This window comes from Gymnoscopelus microlampas (assembly GCF_963454915.1).
Source record: "Gymnoscopelus microlampas genome assembly, chromosome: 7".
Taxonomy (NCBI): Eukaryota; Metazoa; Chordata; class Actinopteri; order Myctophiformes; family Myctophidae; genus Gymnoscopelus; species Gymnoscopelus microlampas.
The window spans coordinates 9,783,863-9,808,602 of NC_139944.1; the positions used below are offsets into that span (position 1 = coordinate 9,783,863).

The 24,740-nt window shown below is 41.4% G+C and overlaps 1 protein-coding gene across 1 annotated transcript; it reads left to right on the top strand.

The window, feature by feature from the left end:
- Positions 1-1,745: 1,745 nt before the first annotated feature.
- On the top strand, positions 1,746-24,447 carry LOC311048418 (anoctamin-6-like; the record flags this gene model as incomplete). The annotated part of the gene is made up of 20 exons (XM_084061676.1): positions 1,746-1,858; positions 2,877-2,965; positions 7,941-8,230; positions 11,334-11,393; positions 11,949-12,416; positions 12,876-12,983; positions 13,101-13,195; positions 15,075-15,209; positions 15,610-15,715; positions 16,152-16,212; positions 16,370-16,524; positions 17,369-17,446; positions 20,299-20,536; positions 20,885-21,054; positions 21,263-21,360; positions 21,448-21,641; positions 21,881-22,086; positions 22,935-23,146; positions 23,636-23,741; positions 24,259-24,447. The coding sequence occupies 20 exons, from the start codon at positions 1,746-1,748 to the stop codon at positions 24,445-24,447; spliced, it is 3,171 nt and encodes a 1,056-aa protein (XP_083917802.1).
- Positions 24,448-24,740: the final 293 nt, after the last annotated feature.

The window sequence follows — 24,740 nt, forward strand, 5'->3', positions numbered from 1 at the left end:
TTGGTGATAAAAACGTGTCATGTTGATATAAATACCTTTTACAGAGGGCCGTTGTGCTCTGCACACCAAACAATTCAAAGCAAACGAGCGTCGTGAGCCTGCGTCCATTTTAAACCCCCGCCTACTGGATCCGGTGTGTTGGGAAAGTTCACCACACGGACACAGCATTTCCGTTTCCGTTTTCGAACCGGATGTTCAACCTGCAGAGTGAATCGATCCCCAGACTGCTTTCAAGTCATCAACACTAAACCATCTACACCTGTGTGCAGTGGTGGAAAAAGTACTCAAATTCTTTACTTAAGTAAAAGTACCAATACTGCAATATAAAAATACTCTGTTACAAGTAAAAGTACAGAAGTATTGGCATCAAAATGTACTTAAAGTACCAAAAGTAAAAGTACTAAATATTTTAAAAGAGCAGATCTACAAGCTCACAATGCGTCGCATCGGGACGCGTTGTGAGCTTGTAGATCTTGTATTTTCAAATAGCTTAGGTATAAAATAGGGTTAAAGTGGTTAATGTATGTTTCATTATATCATAATTTATATTTGAAAAGTAACAAGTAACTACGTTTTCAAGTAATTGTGGTGGAGTAAAAGTACAATATTTGCCTCTGAGATGTAGTGGAGTAGAAGTAAAAGTATTGGACATTGGAAATACTCAAGTAAAGTACAAATATCTCAAAACTGTACTTAAGTGCAGTACTTAAGTAAATGTACAAGTTACTTTCCACCACTGCCTGTGTGGAGTCAGAAAGCTCCACATTTTATACTTTGGCTTTTCAAAAAAGATCAGATATACAAGCTCACCGCGCGTCACTTCATGGTGTGCGGTGGTGAGCTTGTAGATCTGATATGTTTTTAATGTTTTCGAAAAATCTCGAAAATGTTTGGAAAAGTTTGAAAAATGTTGCATTTCTTAACATGAATCTTCTCTTCTGGGGGTCCCTGGCACAACATATTTACAGATGGGGGTCCGTGGGCCAAATGCATACATTAATGACCTTGACATGTAAAAGTTTGAGAACTGATCCATAATAATCTCCTGACACATTTAGTGTCTGCTGATGGCCACTAGATGGCGTCCAAACAGCAGTTTTCCACTCTGTCCATGACAAGTCACTGTTTTTTGTTACTAAGCAAGTAACTAAGAACATTTACTCAAGTACTGTACTTAAGTACAATTTTGAGTTTTTTTTTTTTTTTAACTTTATTGGAGTATTTACAATTGTCTATACTTTTACTTCTACTCCACTACATCTCAGAGGCAAATATTGTACTTTTACTCCACTACAATTATTTGAAAACTTTAGTTACTAGTTACTTTGCAGATATAAATTATTATATTTTAAAACCCTATTTTATATAGGCTATTTTTATTTTTTTGGGTACTTTAAGTACATTTTGATACCAATACTTTTGTACTTTTACTCAAGACCATTTTTAATTCCGGACTTTTACTTGTAACGGAGTATATCCACAATGTAGTATTAATACTTTTACCCAAGTAAGAAATGTGAGTACTTTTTCCACCACTGGCACAGACATCAAACAGTTAGGTGGGAGGAAGTGACCTCACCTGATTGTCATCGTTACCTTTTGGTTACATAAAAGTTATTTATTTTGCCATAACCCCCACTTTTACTGTGTGGAAACAACGCCCCCACTGTACTGAGTACATCCATGAGTATTGGCTTCGGTGCCGGTGCTAGGCTGGACTTGAACCTGTGGCCTTGCTTGCAGAGATGGGAATCGAACCTGTGGCCCCGGTCACCGTGTGGCTTTCTGTGCCAAAGCCCACAGAGGTGTCCACCAACTATCCTCTGCCCTATGTCTCCTCCACACATTCACCAGTGGTGTAAAGTAACAAAGTACATTTACTCAAGTACTGTACTTAAGTACAATTTTGACATATTTTTACCTTACTTGAGTATTTCCAATTTTCAATACTTTTACTTCTACTCCATTACATCTCAGAGGCAAATATAATACTTTTACTCCACTACAATTATTGGACAACTTTAGTTACTAGTTACTTTATAGATTTAAAATATCACATCATCATATTACAAAACATACATTAACCACTTCAGCAACAACTCTGATGTTACATCCCAGGTGCATCCATATGATGTATTCTTTATAGTCAGTGACTCTATTTATAGTGGCTCATAGGACTTAGACTATGTGACAACCAGGAATAGTTCGGTGACCACCGGAGAGACGGGTGACAGCCGGAATGTAGACGGCATCCAGGGAGCAGTATGGGTTAGTATATATATATATATACATATATGGAGCAGTATGGGTTAGTATATATATATATATACATATATGGAGCAGTATGGGTTAGTATATATATACATATATGGAGCAGTATGGGTTAGCGCCCCCAGGCTGCGTCTTCCGTGAGGAAGAAGCCCAACAAACCCACGGTGAGGCCTTTAGGACAGCCATTCCAGCGGAGTGGAGCTAATACCATTAGACGGCCCAATCTAGTGGTGTCGGCCCAAGGAACCATCACGGCAGAAGGAAATGTTTGGATCGGGGCGGTGCAGCGGATCTGGCGCAGCGCTCAGGTCATGGACCTGGTGAGACGAAGGAGGAGCCCGGCCAGGAGGCCATCCACAGAGCCTAGTCCCTCCACGTGCCAGAGCCTCCCCGTGTTCAGGCAGAGTAGTTCATGGAAAGCGATCTGAGTGGCCCTGTCTTTCCCTAGAGGACTGACCGTGGGTACAGTAGCTACCTGGGATCATCTGTAGCCTATCAAATCTGTAGCCTACTGCACTAACAATAACAACCACAGTTGCATTTACCTATCCATCAACATTTTATTATTACACTGTTGTGTGTTGTGTGTTGCCTAAACCTTCCAGTCACTGGGTTGGTGAAAACACCCCGCAAAACGGTGACCAGAGCCGAGAGCAAATGACTGTTCACTTAAAGTCTCTGCTAAAGGTGGAGGGTAAAGCATGAATGCAGTCTGACATGAGTGATATTCAGTCACATTCTGCATATTGGTTTAACGCTGAAATTACACAGTGAAAACTGTCCAAATTTATATCTGACAATTGGTCCAAAAACAAGTCTGAATTACGTTTTTTTTTAAATCTGTAGTATTTATATTTGACAATTGGCAAAAACCCTGTAGTATGCAGCAGTGGAGAGCATGAGAGGAGGGGGGAGTTGTTTGTTTTTGACGGACAGCTTGAGGATCCAATGGAGTTGGGAGTTTTCGTCAGAGGCGCTTTTTAATACTTTTCATAGGTTATTATAAAAAAAAACTTTACACAGATGTAAAGGAGGTTCAATAGCATTGATTTATGAAAAAAAAAAAAACTGAAAATGGAGTTAGCTGGACACAGACGTTCAATTAACACTGAGGATTTCACTGGGCAAGCTCCTGAGAAATAAAAGAAGCAGCTTTGATACATTTATACGTTTTTAACACATATATGATTAATGCTTTTAACTACCTATTACCATTATTATATTTTAAAAAATGGCAAATTCACATGGTGTAGCCATCATGATTTTTTTTTTTTTTTTTTTTTCCACTATTTTTAAAAGTATCTCGCGGGCCGCCATGGACCTTTCCACGGGCCGCCAAATGCCCGCGGGCCGCCAGTTTGACAACCCTGCCCTAGTGAGTGTACATGAGATAACATGCCATGGCTACAAGTATGAAGCCTTTCCAGCCAGGTCTAGTTAATTCTGTCCCGGTCTGCTTCACTCACATACACAGCCTTTGAAACAAAACACAAAACTCACACAAATTCACCCTGAGAGCAGGGCTGTATTAGCCATTGGGCCGCCGGGGCCGTGTTCCAGGGGCCCTTTGGCTTTCAGGGGCCCTTCGGGAACTGGGCCGCGCTGCCAGCGACAATTTACTAAAATGAAATGTACAGTGTATAGGTAAATCAAATATCAAATGTGTGGGCCCCTCCTCTGTATTTACAGCAGTGATTCTTGCTGGGTTTGAGGCCCTGACAAGGTCTCCTGGGGCCCCAGGCGGGGGGCCTTGAGAGGCCTGCTGGGGACCTCTCAAAGTGGGCCCTTTGAGGAAAATAAATAAATAAATAAAAATGTTCCCCAAAAAAAATGTTTAGGCAGGGGGCCTAAAAAATTGGCAGACCAGGGGCCCGTGCGGGGGTTAATCCGTCCCCATGAGAGCATGAAATCAAAATGTGTCAGTATTATTATCATTACTCCTCTACCATCTTGGTGTATGTTCCTTAAAAACTTGACATTAGTTAACCACCTGTCGTCCCTATTTTGGGCATATCAGGCAAACATTGCACGAACATTGCAAGCTCACAATACGAGATTTCTTAGCTTGTAGATCGGTTGGATCTAAAATGGTTACTGGGTTATATTAGTTGTGGATAAGGCTGCATGCAGCAGCTGGGCTCCAATTAACTCGATGTCCCCAAGATGAGGGCCCATGTTACTGAAATGACCTCCCAGTAATGGTAGTTAGATGACCATGTCACCTGAAAGTGTATGTGTGTGTGTGTGTGTGTGTGTGTGTGTGTGTGTGTGTGTGTGTGTGTGTGTGTGTGTGTGCGTGCGTGCGTGCGTGCGTGCGTGCGTGCGTGCGTGCGTGCGTGCGTGCGTGCGTGCGTGCGTGCGTGCGTGCGTGCGTGCGTGCGTGCGTGCGCGCGCGCGTTCGTGCGTGCGTGCGTGCGTGCGTGCGTGCGCGCGCGCGTTCGTGCGTGCGTGCGTGCGTGCGTGCGTACTTGTACTTGCCCTAGCCCTGCAAGCTTATGCAAAGGCCAAAATGTAATTTAGATGGCATGTTATGTAGACAGATGCCAGGTCATTGTTAACCTGGCATCCTAGTGTGTATAGTTTCAATGTACAGATTATAGATTTTTTGGGATATTCTACAGAAAGCAGAAAGTTTGAAGATCCAATGGAGTTAGCTGGTTTTGTCAGAAGTGCTTTTTAATACTTTGAGAACTTGGTTCAATATTTGTTTTACCAACACACAGACGTAAAGGGTGTTCAATAGGTTTTTTTTGTTTCAAAAAGTTTCTGGCACTGAAGCAGCTACAGTACCAGCTAAACAAGCTTTTTGTTTGGCAAGGCAGCTTTTATGTTCCCCATTCAGAAAGTCTCATTACAGCATTGGCAACATTACAGTCATTCATTTTATTCTTGAGTGATTAGATCATGAAACACCACATTTCTTTGCCAAAATTAGCCAATCTATAAACTCACAATAGTTGTGGGCTTGTAGATCTGCTATTTTCTGCAAATATTTTCCCCACAATAGAGATGCTGGGGTTCAAGTGGTTAATGAAAAAAAAAAGAGGAACAAAATGATCACACAAAGATTTGGTGGCCACCCTGTAGTAACTCTGAGGACCTGCCGGACCCCCTGTTGAAGACCCATGATTTCTGGTGTTTAAGTGTGCTAAGCATGTGCAGCTGCAAGGGCCTCTTATAGGGCCTCCAAATCACTAAGTCTGCCACTGACACTGGAGTGCTGGAGTGTGTTGAGTCCATTCCTGTACTCACTTTACACCACTAGTCCATCACTACCTAATACTATTCCTCAAATGCCCAGATGACACACAGCCCTACTAGTCAGCAGTGGTGGAAAAAGTACTCGAACTTTAACTTAAGTAAAAGTATCAATACTGCAACGTAGAAATACTCTGTTACAAGTAAAAGCCTGTAAAGATACAAAAGTATTGGCATCAAAATGCACTTAAAGTACCAAAAGTAAAAGTACTCTTTATGCAGAATGTCCCATTTCAAGTTTTCAAAATGTATCAAAATCTTTCGAAAATAGCACATCTACACGCTCACAACGTTGTGAGCGTGTAGATCGGCTATTTTCAAATACCCGAAATATATATGGAGCTTAAGTGGTTAATGTATGTTTAGTGATACAAATAAAAATCTAAAAAGTAACTAGTAACTAAAGTTTTCAAATGATTGTAGTTGAGTAAAAGTACAATATTTTCCTTAGAGATGAAGTGGAGTAGAAGTAAGAGTATTGAAAATTGGAAATACTCAACCAAAGTAAAACAAATAATTCAAAATTGTACTTAAGTACAGTACTTAAGTAAATGCACTTAGTTACTTTACACCACTGCTAGACAGCACTCTGCCCTGGACTATTTCAACACGGCTGCACACGTCACCCTGTGGTATGAGGATGACTACTTCAATGTCAACAAAACAGAATATTTGGCCCCAGCTTTTGGCTGTGTGTGCATATGTGCATGTGTGCATTTGTGCATTCATGCGTTTGTGCATGCGTGTGTGTGTGTGTGTGTGTGTGTGTGTGTGTGTGTGTGTGTGTGTGTGTGTGTGTGTGTGTGTGTGTGTGTGTGTGTGTGTGTGTGTGTGTGTGTGTGTGTGTGTGTGTGTGTGTGTGCGCGTGTGCGCGTGTGTGTGTGTGTGTGTGTGTGTGTGTGCAATACATAAGTTACTAAGGTGGGCTAGTGCTTTTTATGTGACCGGCTCCACCCAGTGATGGAGCCTTTGTGAGTTCCGTCCCTATAGGCTATGGAATCAGCTCCCCTTATAGACCTAAGAACTGTGGCCTCTGTGGACCTCTTTAAGAGACTGTCCTATTCAAACAGGCCTTTGCATAGCTCTTAATGAGAAATGTGCTGGATTTCCTTCATTTCACTGGTTAATTGGTTAAATGGTGATCGTTTTATATTTGTCTCTTTTATTATAATTTGCATTATTATGTTCAGCTTTTATTGCTGTGAAGCACTCTGAATGTCTGTGAAAGCTGTCTGCAAATAAACTTACTACTTACTATTATACATTATTTGCGGATTGCTTGCTTTGTGGTGGGATTACTTGAAGACAGGAGCAGATCAAGTTCTACAGTATACCACCAGCTAAACAGGTTTTTTGTTTGGCAAGGTAGCTTCAATACATCTGTTATAGTTTACTTAGGTGATGTCTTAGAACATCGCTGTGATTCCATGCATACCGAGGATTGTAAGCTATGCCAATACAAGCAAAATACTTGAGAGTCAAAACAGATGCATGCATGATGAGTGAGTACGTAATGAAGGGCATGACAGGATTTAAAGGAATACAGTGTCAACTATAGTTTGGTGCTGTATCCTGACAGCACCTTATGGTGCCATGGCATTAGTCTGAAAGACAGGGCTTAATTTGTGCTGGAGCTGGCCGGAGCTCGGCCAGTTTCCGGATGGAAACTGATGATCCTGTCTGTCTGTCTGTCTGTCTGTCTGTGACCGTCCGTCTGTGTGAATTAATCTCTGACTCTATTAGACCGATCAGCATGGAACTTTGCACGTACATTCCCAGTAAGCCGGAGAAGAACCTTTCACCAAATATTTGTGGCACTAGAACAGGCTACCTCACATTTTCTTTTATCCCACGATTTTTGTAACCCATTTTTTTTCACCCAGTGCCAATTGCCTATGTAATCCTGGGCGCTACTCTCCCTCTGCCAGCCTAGGGAGAGCCCGGAACTGAGCTCCTGCCTCCTTCAATGCATGAGGAGCGAGCAAGACAGGCCTGTAACTCTTGATTCATATAGGTCACACAATCACAAATGTTTCCCCTGGATTCCTTGGATCATATGACACAACTCCCCACGTACTGTAGGTCCGGCCATTTGTGCCAGACAAAAGTTTTCTTGAAAACAACGTTTTTGCTACCACTCCGAAATGCTGTCCAAAACTCACATACATTGGTACACTTTATCTCTGTGGTGTTGTGATCATATATATCAAAGTGTTCATATTCCATTCCAATTGACTATAACGGCCTTCCAAAGCACTTCTCTAGTTGCAATTTGTGTGAGGTCAAGTTAAAGTATTACTGGTCTAAAAAGGTTCATTCTAAAGTAGGAAAAACACAACTATCTACAGTATATTCCTATTCCTGATAAACCATTCCTTGTGTAAAAAGACATGCTTCTATGTGTCACATAGAAAAAAGTTTCCGTCCTCCTTCTACGCCGCCCTACCTGCACACTCGCCTGTCACTGAATGTCATTAATAGGCGTGTCAATCGCTTCACATGTGAAAAGGCCTTTACACGGCACAGATATGCATTGCTCCTCACTCTGATGGATACCGTCATGGAGGAACATGAGTTGGGTGTGCCTTTGACTGTGCCTTTAATCGACCCAGACTCACCGTTCTTCAATGACGGTAATAGGAGGATCGATTTTATCCTGGTCCATGAGAAGGATGACACAGAGGACAAGAAGGGGGTGAGGGTGAGTGTTGTTGTTTTATCTACTATTGAACATAAAGCATAAACAGCATTTAAAGTGTGATTTAGAGTGTTTCTTTATCAAGGCAGACAAAGATGGATGATGATTCTTGATAGTCTGAAAACAAAACACTCAACTTAGCATATTTGCATTTTTACAGGGAAGGGAGCTCATTTTTGTCTTAGTGTCTCAGAGAGGGATCATATATTCAATTGATATTAATATATTCTACATATTTTGCATGATTTGTAATAGTATTTTTCAACTTCAACCTCATGTTCTCTATACTGAATATACTGTAAGTGCTGACCCCTTGGAGACCCATTGCTGATGTTCCATCATCTATATCCCTGCAGTCTTGGCCCGTTTCTCATACTGTATAACCCCAGCAGTGAACAGCCAGGGCAGTAGTTGAATCATACGATCCCCCTCTCTCTCTCTCTCTCTCTCTCTCTCTCTCTCTCTCTCTGGCTGCCAACGCAAAGCATGATTTTGCTTGAGGTTTATTCGCATTTGTGAGAATGCTCAATTTGCGGCTGGAATTCAGTACAGAGGCCTTGGTATCGTGCAACAAAAAAGCTGTATTTATTCACAATACACAATGCACAACGCACAAGAACACATCTCTCTTCACTCACAGCTCTCCTTTACGTCAACTGGCAGCAGCCTTTTATACACAGGCGAGCTATCTGCACCATTCAAAGGGGTGTGTTATAATCTAAACCTTACAATAAATACATAACTAGATAAATAAACACACAATAAATACTAAAATACCCGTAACCCCCACAAGTATCCATGATCCACGCAATGATTCTATCCTTACCCTATGGACATTTCCATCAATATTACATTTTTGCCACGGACATGCAAAACAATAGCCTGGTAAACCCTCCCTCCGGAAATCTCATTTCCATTTGATTTCAGAATGGAAATAAGATTTCCGGAGGGAGGGTTTCCAGGCTAGCAAAACAAGTGATCAATAATATTATCAGAAACACATAGGCCTAGCCCCACATGTATACAGTACTGATGGGCTCTTGATGTGCCATAATGTCTACTCTATTCCACTGCACTACACATTTTAAAACGAGCCACTAAATTAGTTTGGGGGAAAAGACAATCTACAAGCTCACAACACATCACGGCATGTAGATCAGCAATTATCTTTTCTTTTAAGCCTATAATGCTATGCCCAAAATTGGGATGTCAGGGTTAAAGTGGTTAGCTATACTTTAGAAAACCTGGAGACTGGGAAGTTATCCACTGTATACTAGAAAGTGGTAGTCCTGAGACAGGCATTAAATGTGGCATCGTCCAAGTATATGTTTGGGATTTCAATAATTGGGTCTTATCAGTACAGACAGTGCTTCCATCTTACATTGCAGGAGCAAAAGGGCCAATTAGCTGCAAATGTGAATGGGTGCGTATTATACTTCATATGGTTATTACAGTATAGACAGATGGCTATCAGAGGACAGTGTCACTTGAGGACAGGAGGAGACAGTAACCCTGCGTTTTAACAGCGGGCAACTCTCGGGCGATGCCGGGCAACATCGCCCAAAATATAATGAAAGTCTATGAGAGCCGGCGATCGGGCGAAGTGGGCGGGGGGGCGATGAAAGATGGATTTTCTTTATCTTTTTGGGCGATATCGCCCGGCATCGCCCAGAGTTGCCCGCTGTTAAAACGCACCGTAAGTTCCAGCTAAACTTGTTTGTCAACGTAGCTTCAATGGTTGTGGTTTCCATTAAGGTGAGATATGTTGATGAGAAAGTATGCCGATGAAACAATGGGAAAAGACTTGAGAGTTAAAACAGATAATTATGTACATGATGAGTGATTAATGAAGGGCATGACAGGATTTAAAGGAATGCAGTGTCACAATAGTTTGATGCAAAGGTACCTAACTTTGATCTGAGGTGAGGAGGAGGTCTGATAGTGAGGCTGTGGATCAAGGGTTTCCATGCATTATGCTTGTTGAGTGTTATTATAATTTAGTTATTATTGTTATTATTGGACACTTTGAAACACTTTCTTTCAACTGACAAAATGTTCTTTACTTGTCCAGTTCTGCCCTCCACAGATCTCTCAACAGATGACATGCCATGTTTTTACTCTTTGACTCACACAGCACGACGTTCGTGGTACAGGCGTTCACGTACAAAACCAGAAATCTAACATATTGATATAATATATAACATATTAATAAGCATGTCATCCCAATACTTTATGAGTCATCAAAATGACTCAAACACATGTTTAAGATTATATTGTGCATATAAAAAATTAAAAAAATAAGTCTTGCCACGGACATGTTGATGACCCCTGCTTTGAATTTTAACAATCGGTTTAGAATTGACTCAGCACGGATTAGTTAAACTGCCGGTGTCCTTACAACCAAACATTTCTTTTTGTACCACATCTTAGCGGTATGCGATGAGGAGCAAAATAGTAGATACAGCATTGCGCCCTTAATTAACATATGAGCACTCCCCCATGCGTAAAATATGCTGGGGAGTAGTGTTTGCGTTCAGCGCAACTTGCAAAATAGGGATTGTGTGTAAAATGGTGGCGTTATCATTTAAGTACCGCCTAAGACATGGATTTAAGTCACACATAATAGGGTCCTGAGTCTCTACATATTACACATACTGTATTACACTTGCTCATCATGATCATGACTCAACATTTCTGTCTCCCCAGGTGGAACTAATTGGCCGAGTGGCCAGGAAACACCACTGAAAATGTATTCAATCAATAAAATCATGTGCATTTAAAACACAACTGTGCAAATTACGCCATGCAAAATTTGCATGGCACTTTAGGCATGTAATGCCTAAAGTGCCAATATGCTGTGCAAACATCATTCAATAAATAAGTATAACAGAAGTAACAGAGGACCTCTCTCTGTTACACTATTAAAGGACCCTTTAACGGGACCCTAACCCAAATGCTTGCTTAGGGGGGGAACATTGGATCTCTATGCTAAGTGACTCTTGAGACAACTTGTTTCCATTTGGCAGTATAATAAAAATTGAATTGATTCAGAGACAAATATGGCTCATTCAGACCACTTCCTGTGTGCTCTGTTCTCTCTCTCCAGGAGAAATACGAAGACATGCTGATGACGAAGTGGGGAATGAAGCTGGAGAAAACAGAATCAGTAAGTGCATGGCAGTCTGCACAAAGTGGCCATTTTTAAGATGGTGATGAAGATTGACAAAAACCTTTATGGCTTTCTCCTCAAATACCTAAATAAAACATCCTGTTTTCTGTTCAGTTATTTGACAATATCTTGAGCATTTTTCTCCAGGGGGCCTATACCGAAAATCAAACACATATTAAGGTGCATGCACCCGATACCAAGATCGTCTGATTCTTTCTACTGTTATGCCACCAAAATGTGGAATGCCTTACCAACAGCCATTAAAAAGTGTGACTCCCTACCCTCCTTCAAAACCGCCTGTCTGTAATTTGCAACTGGTCCTAGAAACGTCTTCTAAGCTTGACACCAAAAATGGTGATCGTAATTAATCGGTTTGTCACGTCCCTATAAAACATTTAGGGTTTGGTCCCAAAAAAAAAAAAAAAAAAGGTTAATTAATGTTTGTTGTCAGTCTTACAACATGGCCCCATATCCTTTGTAATAAAAAAAAGCATTTACATGAACATGATATTATCAGAAATCACCAATTAATATCATCCCATTTTCCTTCAGAGTGACAAGCTGCTTACGTTTGTGAAGATCCACATGCCGTGGGAGTTGCTGTGCAAAATCGCAGAGGAGCTCCAAATCAAGCTACCCATCAAACTGCAAAGCAAGGACCCGTCCAGCATTGAGTCGTCCAGCAAGGACCCGTCCAGCATTGACCCGTCCAGCAAGGACCCGTCCAGCATTGAGTCGTCCAGCAAGGACCCGTCCAGCATTGAGTCGTCCAGCAAGGACCCGTCCAGCATTGAGTCGTCCAGCAAGGACCCGTCCAGCACGGACCCGTCCAGCAAGGATAAGACCAGCAAGGACCTGAGCAACGAAAGCGCCGAGTGGCTCCAGATCAAGCTGCGGAGCAATGACCTCAGCACCAAGAAGTCTTTCACCGTCCCCTTTGAGAAGTACCGGATGGAGCACTTCGACATTGACCTCAATGAACCTGATGCGACCTTCACACCGTCCATGAGGATTAGGATGGTGAAGTCCAGTTTATGTTATCCCTCTCACACTGGTTCAGGTTATATGACATTGACTATTCAAAATACTCATCATCATATTCTCAAACTGGTTCAGATCCCTTTAGTAGAAAATGTCTCACTTAAATTGGTCCTAAAATGCTTGCTCACAACAGTTTATAATGTTAAAAAAGGTTGATAATAAATGTAAATAACAGTCTAATACTAATATAAGTGTGGCATACGTTCAAATTCATGCATTTCATTGTCATGTTGTCAAAACACATGAGAAACTGAAACAAAGCAGTGCAAACAATCGTTTATTGAACACTGTGATGAAAGACTACAATACAGTGAAGTATATAGTGCAAGGTAGTTGGTATTTAAGTGTTAAACAACACTGTAAAACAGTGGGGGAAACATTGAATTGTTAAACATTAATATTAAGCACACTTCTCAATGTATTGTTCATGTGATGCAGGCTTCCTACATCCTCAGCTTAAGGGTCAAAGCTGAAGGCGTTGAACAGCCTAACATCACAAAGCTGTTGGCCGATGGAGTGTACAAGGATGCCTTTCCTCTTCATGATGTGAGTGTTGACTCATAATTCATTCAGTAGACACATCTCTTTATTACTATTAATTACAGAGTTGTTAATGTTGTTGTTGTTGTTGTTGTTGTTGTTGTTGTTGTTGTTGTCATCAAGTCAAAAGAAAATGGCTCCAGCAAAAGGTCTAAACTCTACCAAAAATGGGCTCATCTCAAAAACTTCTACAAGCCACAACCAATTGATCTCATTAGGTAATGGGTCTCTTTTCTCAATCACAGAAGCTCCATTCACACCAATGGGATGTTTCTGCCAATTGCTATGTCAACTCTAGCTTGTACCAAAGTGTGTGAGTGTTTCTCAATCTCATACACTTAATAAACAACCTCATGACTGGCAAATATGTACCCTATTAACTACCTTACACTGCACAACCCCCCATTTCCTAATTCTTACATCATGTCGTGTTTCTGATGGTGGAAATGCCCTCATATACAGTACCATTGATTGTAGGCATTATCCATTACTGAGAGAGATAATTATTAGGGGTGGGACAAAAATGGGATGGCAAATATCAATATTTTATTAAAACGATCCCTGGCTAAAAATGATGTAATTTGTCCATCTGTGCTCCAGCCCTAAGGACTGTACTGTATGGAATGCATGTGCAAATAAAACTAATTGTCTCCGCCAGGCCGAAAGGCATGGCGAGAGAGTATGTTTTCCACCCCGTCCGTCCGTCCGTGTGTCTATGTGTGTGTCCGTCCGTCCGTCCGTCTGTGACCAGCTAATCTCTGCCACCGTTGGCTTGATCACAGCGCCCCTGTGCACACACACTCCCTGGATGCCAATTCATAACCTTTGCCCCACATTTTTCTCATGGGCCTTTTATAGCGCCACCAGGAGGCCGATTTGTGCAAAACACATTTTTTGACAGTACTCCTACAGATTTTGTCCAAAAATCCCGCGAATCGGTACACAGCATCTCTATAGTCATTAAACGAAACAGGTCTTTCATATTTCTCATATTCCATCCTGATTGGCTAAAAATGTCTTCCAAAGTTTGCAGGAGTGCTCCGTTTTGAACAAAATGCCTCAAATCATGAACACAGCATGCAATTTCTGTGAAATTTTGCACGCTCATTCCCATTAGGCAGAGAAAGAACTACCATTTGAAAGGCCGATTTGTGTTTTTACCTATAATTGCACCGATCTGTGTAAAACTTTGTATGCACACTCCCTAGAGGTCAAGGAAAAACCTTTGCCCTGCATTTTTCACATCTGCCTTTTATAGCGCCACCAGGAGGCTGACTTATGTAAAACACATTTTTTTATACTACTCCTTCCAATTGTATCCAAATTTCACACAAATCGGTACACATGATCTCTATAGTCATGTGATCATGACGGATGTGTTTGATTTTTCATATTCCATACTGATTGGCTAAGATTGACATCTAAAGTTTGCATTATTGGCTTGTTTTTAACAAAATGCCTCAAATCATGAATGCAGTCAGTGTCCGATTGTCGTGCAAGGCCTAAGAAGAAATGGCACCCTTTTCACGTTGGCTTATTATAGCGCCACCAGGAGGCCACAATAGCCTACCTGACCTGGCGGAGACCTGTGCACTTTTTCTAGTTGAAAATATGGTTTTGATGATTAACCTTAGGAAGTATTAAGTTGTTCTTTATTAGCACATTCCATACATTTCATAAGGCTGGACCACACATGGATAAATGACATCATCAACTTGCGACGGGCATTGCTCCCTTGAGTAAAAGATGAACTATTTCTAATAAAATTTCAAAGGTGTTTTTAATTATTATTTTTTGTTACAGAGGGCAATTATAATGTATAAAGGTATAGAAGGCTTATTAGCCAGGGATCCTTTTAAGAAAGCACTGTCCAGGTTTAAGTATGTTTTGTGCTTAGCACATGCTTTACATGTTCTTTTGCTGTAAATTTAATTTGCACAGGAGATTTTATTGAGGAAATATTGTAAAAAATGTATTGCTATACATTGATTATCACAGGATCGGGATATCATCGTTATCGAGGGCCAAATATCGTCACAGTCACAGAGTTACTTAACGTCCCATCCCTAATAATTATTACTTTAATGCTGTTCACAGGATGTACCATGGGGAGAAAACAGGCATATATTTTGCCTTCTTGGGATTTTACACAAACATGCTGGTCCTCGCTGCCATCGTGGGCGTCCTCTGTTTCATTTATGGATTAATGACTCTTGAAACAACCACTTGGAGGTACAGTTTGAATCTGTTCATGTGCATATTTCAGTATCTCACATCACCAGTTCAGAATTGTTGAACTATAATCCATAATTAAATCACACAGTATTAGTTATGTTAATTAATGTTGTTAAATCAACCTTTTATCCATCATGTACATTAAAAGTATAGCTATTGTAAATGTCCCTCATTTGTAGCTTACAATGGTAGCAGTAGCAGGTTATCCATGTTGCATAACTGTCCTGCAAATGCAGCAAGCATTTAGTTTGACTGGCAATTATAGCACCTGTAGGTCTTAGTACCACTGAGTTTACTTTATTTCATTCTGTTTAACCTCTCTTGTAACTGGGCAGTCTTTAACCTCTTCCTCTTGTGATTGGACAGTGTTTAACCATTCTCCTCTCTTATTGGATAGTAAAGAGGTATGTGATCCAGAGATAGGCGGGACTATAGTGATGTGCCCCCAATGTGACAAAGAGTGCCCCTACTGGACGTTAAACAGCACGTGTGCAACTTCTAAAGTGAGTTCATGATGAAGACAAATAAAAAAAATATTGCTAAATCTTATCATACTATTGTGCCATGCTGACAATTTTGCAAACACTGTTGAATTATAATTATAAACAATGTTGTTGATTAAAGACTTACATCCCTTAAAAGGTGTTTTCATATCTTTTTTCATGTGTGTTCATCCCGAATGCGATAAAAATAATCATGCTGCTTGAATTGTGGGGAACCTTTTGCTGTTTTCTGAAAATGTTACAAAAGTGGTTGTGGTTTGGCTTGTTTAGATAGACGAGAGGCTGACATGTACACACACACTGAAAGTAGGCTATAAGGCTACACAGCGATGTATCAAAAATACATCAGCACGCACTGCTTTGGTTGAATTATCATTATAAAACAGATCAGTTCCAGTTCCTATCTAATTTGTTTTATGCTGCTTCTTTTTTTCAGATACATTCTATATTTGACAACTATGGGACCCTGATGTTTGCTGTTTTCATGACGATCTGGGGTGAGGCCCTTAATAAATTAGACATCCTTCATGTCCAAGTTATTTTATTTCCAAGCCTTTTGTGATATATGTCTGAATAGCAGCTTACTGTTATTCAGACAATGGTTTTCTTCTCTCCCAGCCCGTTCAATGCTGTCTTTCTTTTTCCTTGCTTTAGTGACATTGTTCCTGGAGCTCTGGAAGCGGTACCAGGCAAAGCTGGAATACAAGTGGGGCACCATGGATTTCCTGGAACAGGACGAACCGCCTCGTCCTGAATATGAGTACAAGTGTAAGCATTCTGGCTACCCCTGGAACAACCCTGTCACAGAGGTAGGTCACATGAACAACTTGACAATGACTGCAAGGTCGAAACGTTGTTAATGTTTTGCTGTTGCTGCTGAATGAAGACTTAGAGAATTTTGAAGTGAGTTGCGAGCCACCTTGTTTTTTCAAGGTCACATGATCAGAACAAGAAAAGTGCACTCCTTAGAGCGCAGATCTCCACCAGGCTGGGTTGCCTACCCAGGGCTGTGTCAGTCACAGGGTGCAGCCGTCACGATCCAAGGAATGGGAAATGGAGTTTGTATGACAGACCTTGCAACTTTGGTTAAATTAAAGAAACACACTGAGACATATGAAATCATATCAGTTGAGCTCAACAATGATCACCCATGGTTTTGGAAGAGAATTTCCAATTAATTTACTCCATAGATGTTTCAGAAAATCCTTAGAGAGTTTTAAACATGGAATCAAGCCAACCTGCAACATGATGAATCATGACCATAGCCCATTTGATTCAGGTCAAACAAATTGGAAAATACAAAAAAGCTGACGGTACAAGACTGAAGGAACTACTCACTCACTACTAACCATTACGCATACTGTACCATTCCAATGCCTCCAACCAATCGATCATTTACTGTAGCTTGCTTTACTTCTTCTTATCTTCAACCTTCATAATTGAAGGTTGAACATTCAATGACATTGAAGACGACAATGACATTGCTCGTGATAAGTCTGCATTGGATTGTTACAACATTATAGCCTCTATGTAAAAAATGTGTCTCTCTTCCTGTCAAGGGTCAAGTTAAGATGTTTGTCTCTGTATCCACTTGTGTAAAAAAAAACAAGAATATAAGTCAATGTTATCAGTAATTGTATTGCAATGTTTCAGAAACAAGAGATGCTGCCTCATGAACCCTGTAAACAACGTGCTTTGGTTTCCTTTGGAATAGTGGCTGTCCTATTCTGGGTAAGGTTGATATGCTACTCTTATTTATCATTTCAAATGTAACAGCACCATGCGCTGCTGGAAAACCCTAACAAATGGCTGGTGTAGAGTATTCTTCAGAGTTAGACCATTGCTCAGTGTCTTTTCTTGCACACACAACCTGTGTGACCAGGAGCCAAGGCGGAAATATTAATTAAGAATACGGCTTTTGTACACAAAAACCCTTTTATGGAGGGTAGAACCCCTCCGTTCTCGTTACAGGAGTACCAAAGGCTACACTCACTCTTCCCTGTAAGAGTATTGAGTAGGCTACATACTGTATATAAACAAGTCTAAGGGCCTGAGGAGGTTCTTTGTTTTATGGGCTAAGCTTCACACTGGCAACCCCATAAGTAAGCAACTCTCCCACTGGATCGTGAAAGCTATGGTCTTATCATATTCCAGCAAGGGGCTGCAGGTCCCTGCTGTTTTGCGAGCACATTCTTCCACTAGAGGAATGGTTGTCTTGGGCCCTTTTCTAGGCTGTGACTATCCAGGACATATTGTACAGATGTGCTGCGGCACATGTGCTTGCATGCCTTAGAATTTCACAAGGTTCTGGTGCATACTAGTCCTCAGTGTGAGTTCCAGATAGGAGGATGAACCTCCAAGGCTGGCAGGTCAAGCATTTGAGATAAGTATTCTGGGTATTATGGGAGTTTATGAACTCTACCCATAATTGAGACATTGAGCGAGTAACAGATACTGAACTTAAGGTTAAGGTTAAGGTTACTAGCGAAACACTGCTAAACATTGGTAAAAATGCAACCGGGAGGCGCTGTTACTTATAAATGAGACATCTGATTCATGATATCAAAGAACCGGGATCACTCTAGTAACCTAGAGTTTTCAACTGACAATACTTCTATAAGGTGTCATTAAAAAACTGCAACAGTCTTGCATGCAATGTCAGTCATGTCTGGCCACATAACATTTCTTTGTCAAGATTGGACTCTTATCCTGTACAGTAGGTCAATTTCTACATCATTAGAGATAAACTAACACTGAGCATTTTGTTGTGCATACATAACGTAATTCACACCGGGATCGGCTATACATAACGAAGCTAGTTCATCTCTTTCTCTGTATACTATTATAGTAGGGGGAATTATGTGAAAAATCGTTACGCGGCGGATAATAGCATGAAATTTGATACAGATGTCCCTTGGGTCATCCTAAAACATCCTAGAAGGGGTGCCCTAAACAATCTTAAACAGGAAGTGAGTTTTGGACAAAAATCAAAATGGCCACCTAAACTGGTCATAGCAGCTGCGATCATTTTCAATTTTGTCAATAGCTCACTTACTGTTTAAGATTTTTTGGGGCACCCCTTCTGGGATGTCTTAGGATGACCCAAGGGATATGTGTGCAAAATTGTATGCTTTTATGAGATTATTTTGTTGTCTTTTGAGTCAATCGACAACACTAGGCGCCCATTTTCAATTTTGCCAATAACTCACTTCCTGTTTCAGATTCCTTTGGGCACCCCTTCTAGGTAGTGTCCCCAGGAAAGCGTGTAGAAAAAGTCTAGATTCCTCGGAGAGCAAGTCTTGATTCCGCAGAGAGCAATTCTTGATTCCGCGGCTTATCGTTAATATTCCGCGGGCATTAAAAAACAAGCAAAAATAGATTAAGTTTTAATAATCAAGTAAATTCCATAATGAAATTTAATTGTTATATCATTCTAAAACACTAAAATACTGTGGAACATAGTAATTGAGTCAATGTTACTGGTTATAAATAGAGGTGGTCCGATCAGGCCGATAGCAATCACCGATCCAATCATTTTTTATGTATTATTATTATTGTATTTATGCATGTAGAATGCATTTTTACCATTTATTTTGTAGCAATACAAGACAATATGTCTCAAAACACTGGCTTACAGTTGAATTATTGGCGACTAAAGAAATATGAATTCATGAAATTAAGACAAATACTGACAATGCCGCCAAATGCAATAATAATATTAGGCTTGTCATTCAGGATGGGAAATAATAAAGTTGTCCTTTTGAGGAGAAGTAGAACTTAGAAGTCACACTTGAAGTTGAACATGAGGGAGAGGGTCCCTCTACAGGGAATTACTTGATATCTAAGCTGCACGGACAGACACAAGAATCACAGCTGCCATGAGTGCTGTTCAGTGTTGATTGCCTAGTGGTCAAATTGGAGTCAACGAGCCATCGTTAACTTGCTCTGAAGTTTAGCTCTAGTTCTGCGCAGCACTCTCTGCCCCCCCCCCTCCCTCTCTCTCTCTCTCTCTCTCTCTCTCTCTCTCTCTCTCTCTCTCTCTCTCTCTCTCTCTCTCTCTCTCTCTCTCTCTCTCTCTCTCTCTTTCTCTCTCTACGTGCCTGTGTGTATGAGAGGAGGACGAGGACGGGGGGAGTTTAGCAGCAGCTCGCACTGCCCTGACACAGAGAGAGAATACTTCTCCATACGGCGGTGTTTTACAGAGATTTTTCTTGTTTTCTGCACTATGCCTTGTAATCCGCGGACGGCTTTGAAATCCACGGATGGCCTTGAAATCTGCTGTAATTTCCACGATCGCGGAATGGCGTTTTCCTGGGGGGACTATATAGCATGTCTTAGGATGACCCAAGGGACATATGTGCCAAATTGTGTGCTTTTTGGAGATTCTTTTGGTGTCTTTTGAGTCAACGGTCAACAGTTTAGGTGGCCATTTTGAATTTTGTCCATGACGCGCTTCCTGTTTAAGATTTTTTTGGGCACCCCTTCTAGGATGTTTTAGGATGACCTATGACACATGTATAAAATCTCATGCTATTATCTGCCGCGTAACAATTTGGCCATTTTTTCCCTCTTTTCTCCAACAGCTGCTATTGATCCCGGCCACGGTAATGGCTATCATCATATTTCGTCTACATGTGTTCTTCACCTTCTCTGATCGACTGAGTAACTCCCTCAGCAGCTCCAACTCCACTTCAACATATGCAGACAGGCAGATGGCCATCTCTTTCAAAGCCTCAGTCACCATCTTGGTCTGCATCATGATCCTCAAGAAAGTCATCAAATCATTTTATGGGAAGGTGGCTGTGTACATCACAGACTTTGGTGAGAGTGCTTTTGTATATTTAAAACAGAAACGTCCAAATGAGAAGCAAAATAGTTTAACAACATATGAAGAAAATTAGAGACTGCAGTGAGTCAATTTCACTAATGATGGACTAAATACAGTTTGAAATCTACTTTTAAGTTACTGGAAAGTAACACAATTGTAGATTCAAGGATTCAGGTTCAAGTCTTCATTGTTCCAAAGAATTTGTCTTGAACCTTCAACCTGTCTAAATCTTCTTCTTTTTTAACAACATACAGTATAGCCAAAATAAACAACAAACAAGACACACCAAATGAGCAATGTTGAAGTGCATAATTTTATTTTCACTGATCTACCTAAAACAGAGTTCCCTCGGACCAAGACGGAGTACGAGAACAGTCTGACCCTGAAGATGTTCTTTTTTCAGTTTTTTACTTTCTTCTCAGCCTGTTTCTACATTGGCTTCATCAAGGGGAAGGTGGTTGGCCACCCAGGAAAGCCTGTTTATATCCTGGGAACGTTTCGAAATGAGGAGGTACAGTTAGTTATCCTGTCCATTAGTCATATTTGTTATGTGATGCTCCTGATGAATGTCTAAGGAATCAGACCCTGTAGTCTGAGGGAGTAATGCCTCCTGGTGGACAGACAAACTAGTACCCCCTGGGATCTTTCTTTCTTTCAAAACATATCTACATTTAAGCATAACAAGTTATATTGTTTGTAACGGTTACTTGGTGTTGCAGTGTGCGCCTCATGGCTGTATGCAGGATTTGACCCTGAAGCTGGCTGTCATCATGGCTGGGAATGCCATCTTGACCAACCTCCAGGAGGTTTTGCTACCGTACGTACAGTAACTACAAGTACAATCACAAGCTGCTTTGGCAAAGCAATGAATTAGTAATGTACATAAAACATCTCTGTCTGTTAGGCCCCTCTGGAGGTGGGTGAAGAACTTGAGATGTTGGAGTGGTAACAAGTTCTTCACCCGGTTGGTGAATTACTTGAAATGTCGGAGTTGCACCAGTGTGGCCTCAGGTCCGGAGAACATTCCACGCTGGGAACAAGACTACCAGCTGGTGGAAAACAAACAACTGGGACTGTTAAATGAATACCTGGAGATGGGTAAGCCAGGTGATGGGAAATGTCATGGGGTGTGTGTGTGTGTGTGTGTGTGTGTGTGTGTGTGTGTGTGTGTGTGTGTGTGTGTGTGTGTGTGTGTGTGTGTGTGTGTGTGCGTGCGTGCGTGCGTGCGTGCGTGCGTACGTGCGTGCCTGCGTGCCTGTGTGCGTGCCTGCGTGCGTGCACGACTGTGTGTGTATCTTCAGACAGTCAGCTAGAGTTGTGCACATCTCATCTCCTAGTGATCCAGTTTGGCTTTGTGACTATGTTTGCGACCGCCTTCCCCTTGGCTCCGGTCCTGGCTCTGCTCAACAACCTGTTCATGATCCGGATTGATGCCTGGAAGATCACCTCCCAGTTCCGCCGCATGGTACCAGATAAGGTCCAGGACATTAGAGTCTGGATGCCCATCCTGCATGGTATCACAACACTGGCCGTGGTAACAAATGTGAGTGTTGACAACTCGTTCAGGTGTTGTAAAAACATATATATTTATATTTTAATCCATCCATTCAATACTTGAAGTGGATATTTTATGTTCTTTTACACAAATATATTATTAGTTAAGGTCCAAGTTTTCATAATAAAATGTAAAAAAAAGACTCTAAAATGTTGTCTCTCTGCATGTTCTGAGGCTTTTTCAGCTGTAATGATAAATGACCGGTTTTGGCTAATAGGGGCGTATTTTCTATGAAGGTACTTTTTTGAAGCTTTTGCCACAATGCAGAAATTGGTTTATCCAAACACAGTAAAGCTTTCCTCACAATGTGCCAGTAAAGCTTCACTGAACCTTCATTGAACATTTCATGCGGCAAAGGTTTTGGTAACCCTCCGAGGTTGGTGCCCCGGGCTGAACGTAAAACAAAAAATCTTCATGGCAGGAAATACTTCCTGATTTAATGCAGTGCTAGAAAACATGGCGGATGGGGAGAAATGTTATCTCCCTCCCTGGTGGGTTAGGATTACTGTATAACAATAATCTCCCCCCCCCCGCCGGGTCCACTCGGGTATTAGTGGAACCGTCCATTTCACAGTCGGAGCCCCGAGTCCCCCCTTTCGCCGTGTCCACTCGGGTATTAGTGGAGCCGTCCATTTCACAGTCGGAGCCCTGAGACCCGAGACAAACAGTAACGGTTCCGACCCGGACCCGGAGTCACAACTTGTGAATTGGACCCGTGACCGAGCCGGGTCCGGATCGGAACCCGGGTACTTCGGGTTACATGCTTTACCCGAAGACCTCTACCTTCCGTTAATCCTGCACTGCACACCTGTGGTTTCTATGTCCCTCTCACTCAGGTGATGATCATCGCCTTCACATCAGACATGATCCCTCGCCTGGTGTATTACTGGTCTTTCTCTGTCTACCCGTATGGAGACCACCCTCACTACACCATGGAGGGATACATCAACAACACCCTGTCTGTGTTCAACATAGCAGACTTCACCAAGCAGAGCAAACCCACTCAAGCAAACACACCAGACTGGTTCGCCAACAGCACCACCTGCAGGTATGGATTATCATTTTTATTAATTTTTTCAGATATTTTTCACTGATTCCAGCAGTGAATACTGGTCTTAAGTATTTTTTTTTGAGGAACTGTACTTGAGTATTTGTATTTTTGCATACTTATACACATTTCAGAGGACGTTTTTTGGGACCTTGTCACATCCGTCCATTCCATCTTACAGGGACCTAGGATGATTCCTACATTGCGTTAGAGCGCCCCTTGTGAAAATAATAAAAATAAAAATTGCAAACACGAGAATTCTCGTTTATGGCACTCGACGGGTGTATTTGCAAACACGACAATTATTGTGTTTGGCACTCAGTGTTAAGACCTATCCGATCTACAAGCTCACAACACATCGTGATGTAACGCATTGTAGATTGTAGATCTGCTATTATCACCATTATTGTTAGCCAGTAGCCACCGTTTTCTTAAGCTGGTTCTCCTGGATTCTGTTTTGGTGTAACAGACATTGTTGTCCCCCGTCAGGTACCGAGATTTCCGCTATCCAGCAGGACACCCAAGACAGTATGAGTTCAATAAGTACTACTGGCATGTCCTCACCGCCAGATTGGCTTTTATTGTTGTTGTAGAGGTGAGTAAATAATGTAATCTGTTCAGATTGAATTACAGTAGCCTATGCACAGGATCTTACAAGACCAGGATGCGTTGTGCATTCCTGTTGCAGGACCTTTACTGTGTATCTGACTATGAGACCGGTAATGCTCAAACATGTGGTATAGGAGTGGCATCGGACGCACTCCGCACTCCAGTCAAAATGGGGTCGCTCCGCTCACATGCTCTGCCACCGAAGCAATGTGTCTGAGGCTGAAAATGTATTATTTTACAAAACAATCAGTTGTATAAACGGTTTGTTTTGTAATCTATAATTTACATTTTGAATTAATACATAATACTACAATAATAATTAATTACCTTTTTATAACTTTTTTTAATTACTTTTATTGCATGTTAATCTATTTATCTGCCCCCCTGCCTACCTACATACCGTCTGTCTGTCTGTCTGTCTGTCTGTCTGTCTGTCTGTCTGTCTGTCTGTCTGTCTGTTCGTCCATCCATCTAATGGAACCATCTATTCCATCCCTTTACAGCAAATTGTGTACGTGACAAGATTTGTCTTGTCCTACGTGATCCCACGCCTGCCTGAGGCAGTCAAGGTGCAGATCAAACGAGATTGGTACCTGAAGCAGGATATCATTCACGTGACTGAGGTCCGGGTGGCAATTGAGAAGGTAGAAACCAAGGGGGGCCTTGAGCCCCTCTCATGCCCCTCAGAGTGACCTTGTTTTTTGGCTTGTGTTAAAGGTAGGGTAAGTGATATTTTTGGTAATTTTCTTTTTTTTGTTAAAAAGGTTAAAGTACTATATTTAGATAGTAATCATTGCTACAGAGCGTTTGTTCGGTCACAGGGGTCTCTCTAGCTCTTTAGTAAACAGAATTAATGTACATTTTCAGGTATACGTGACAACTTTTAAGCCAATCAGGAGAGAGCACTGAAAATGCATTTTCTGTTTAATAAAGAGCTGGAGAGACATGGGAGACTCCTTTTACTGAACAAATACTCTATAGCAAT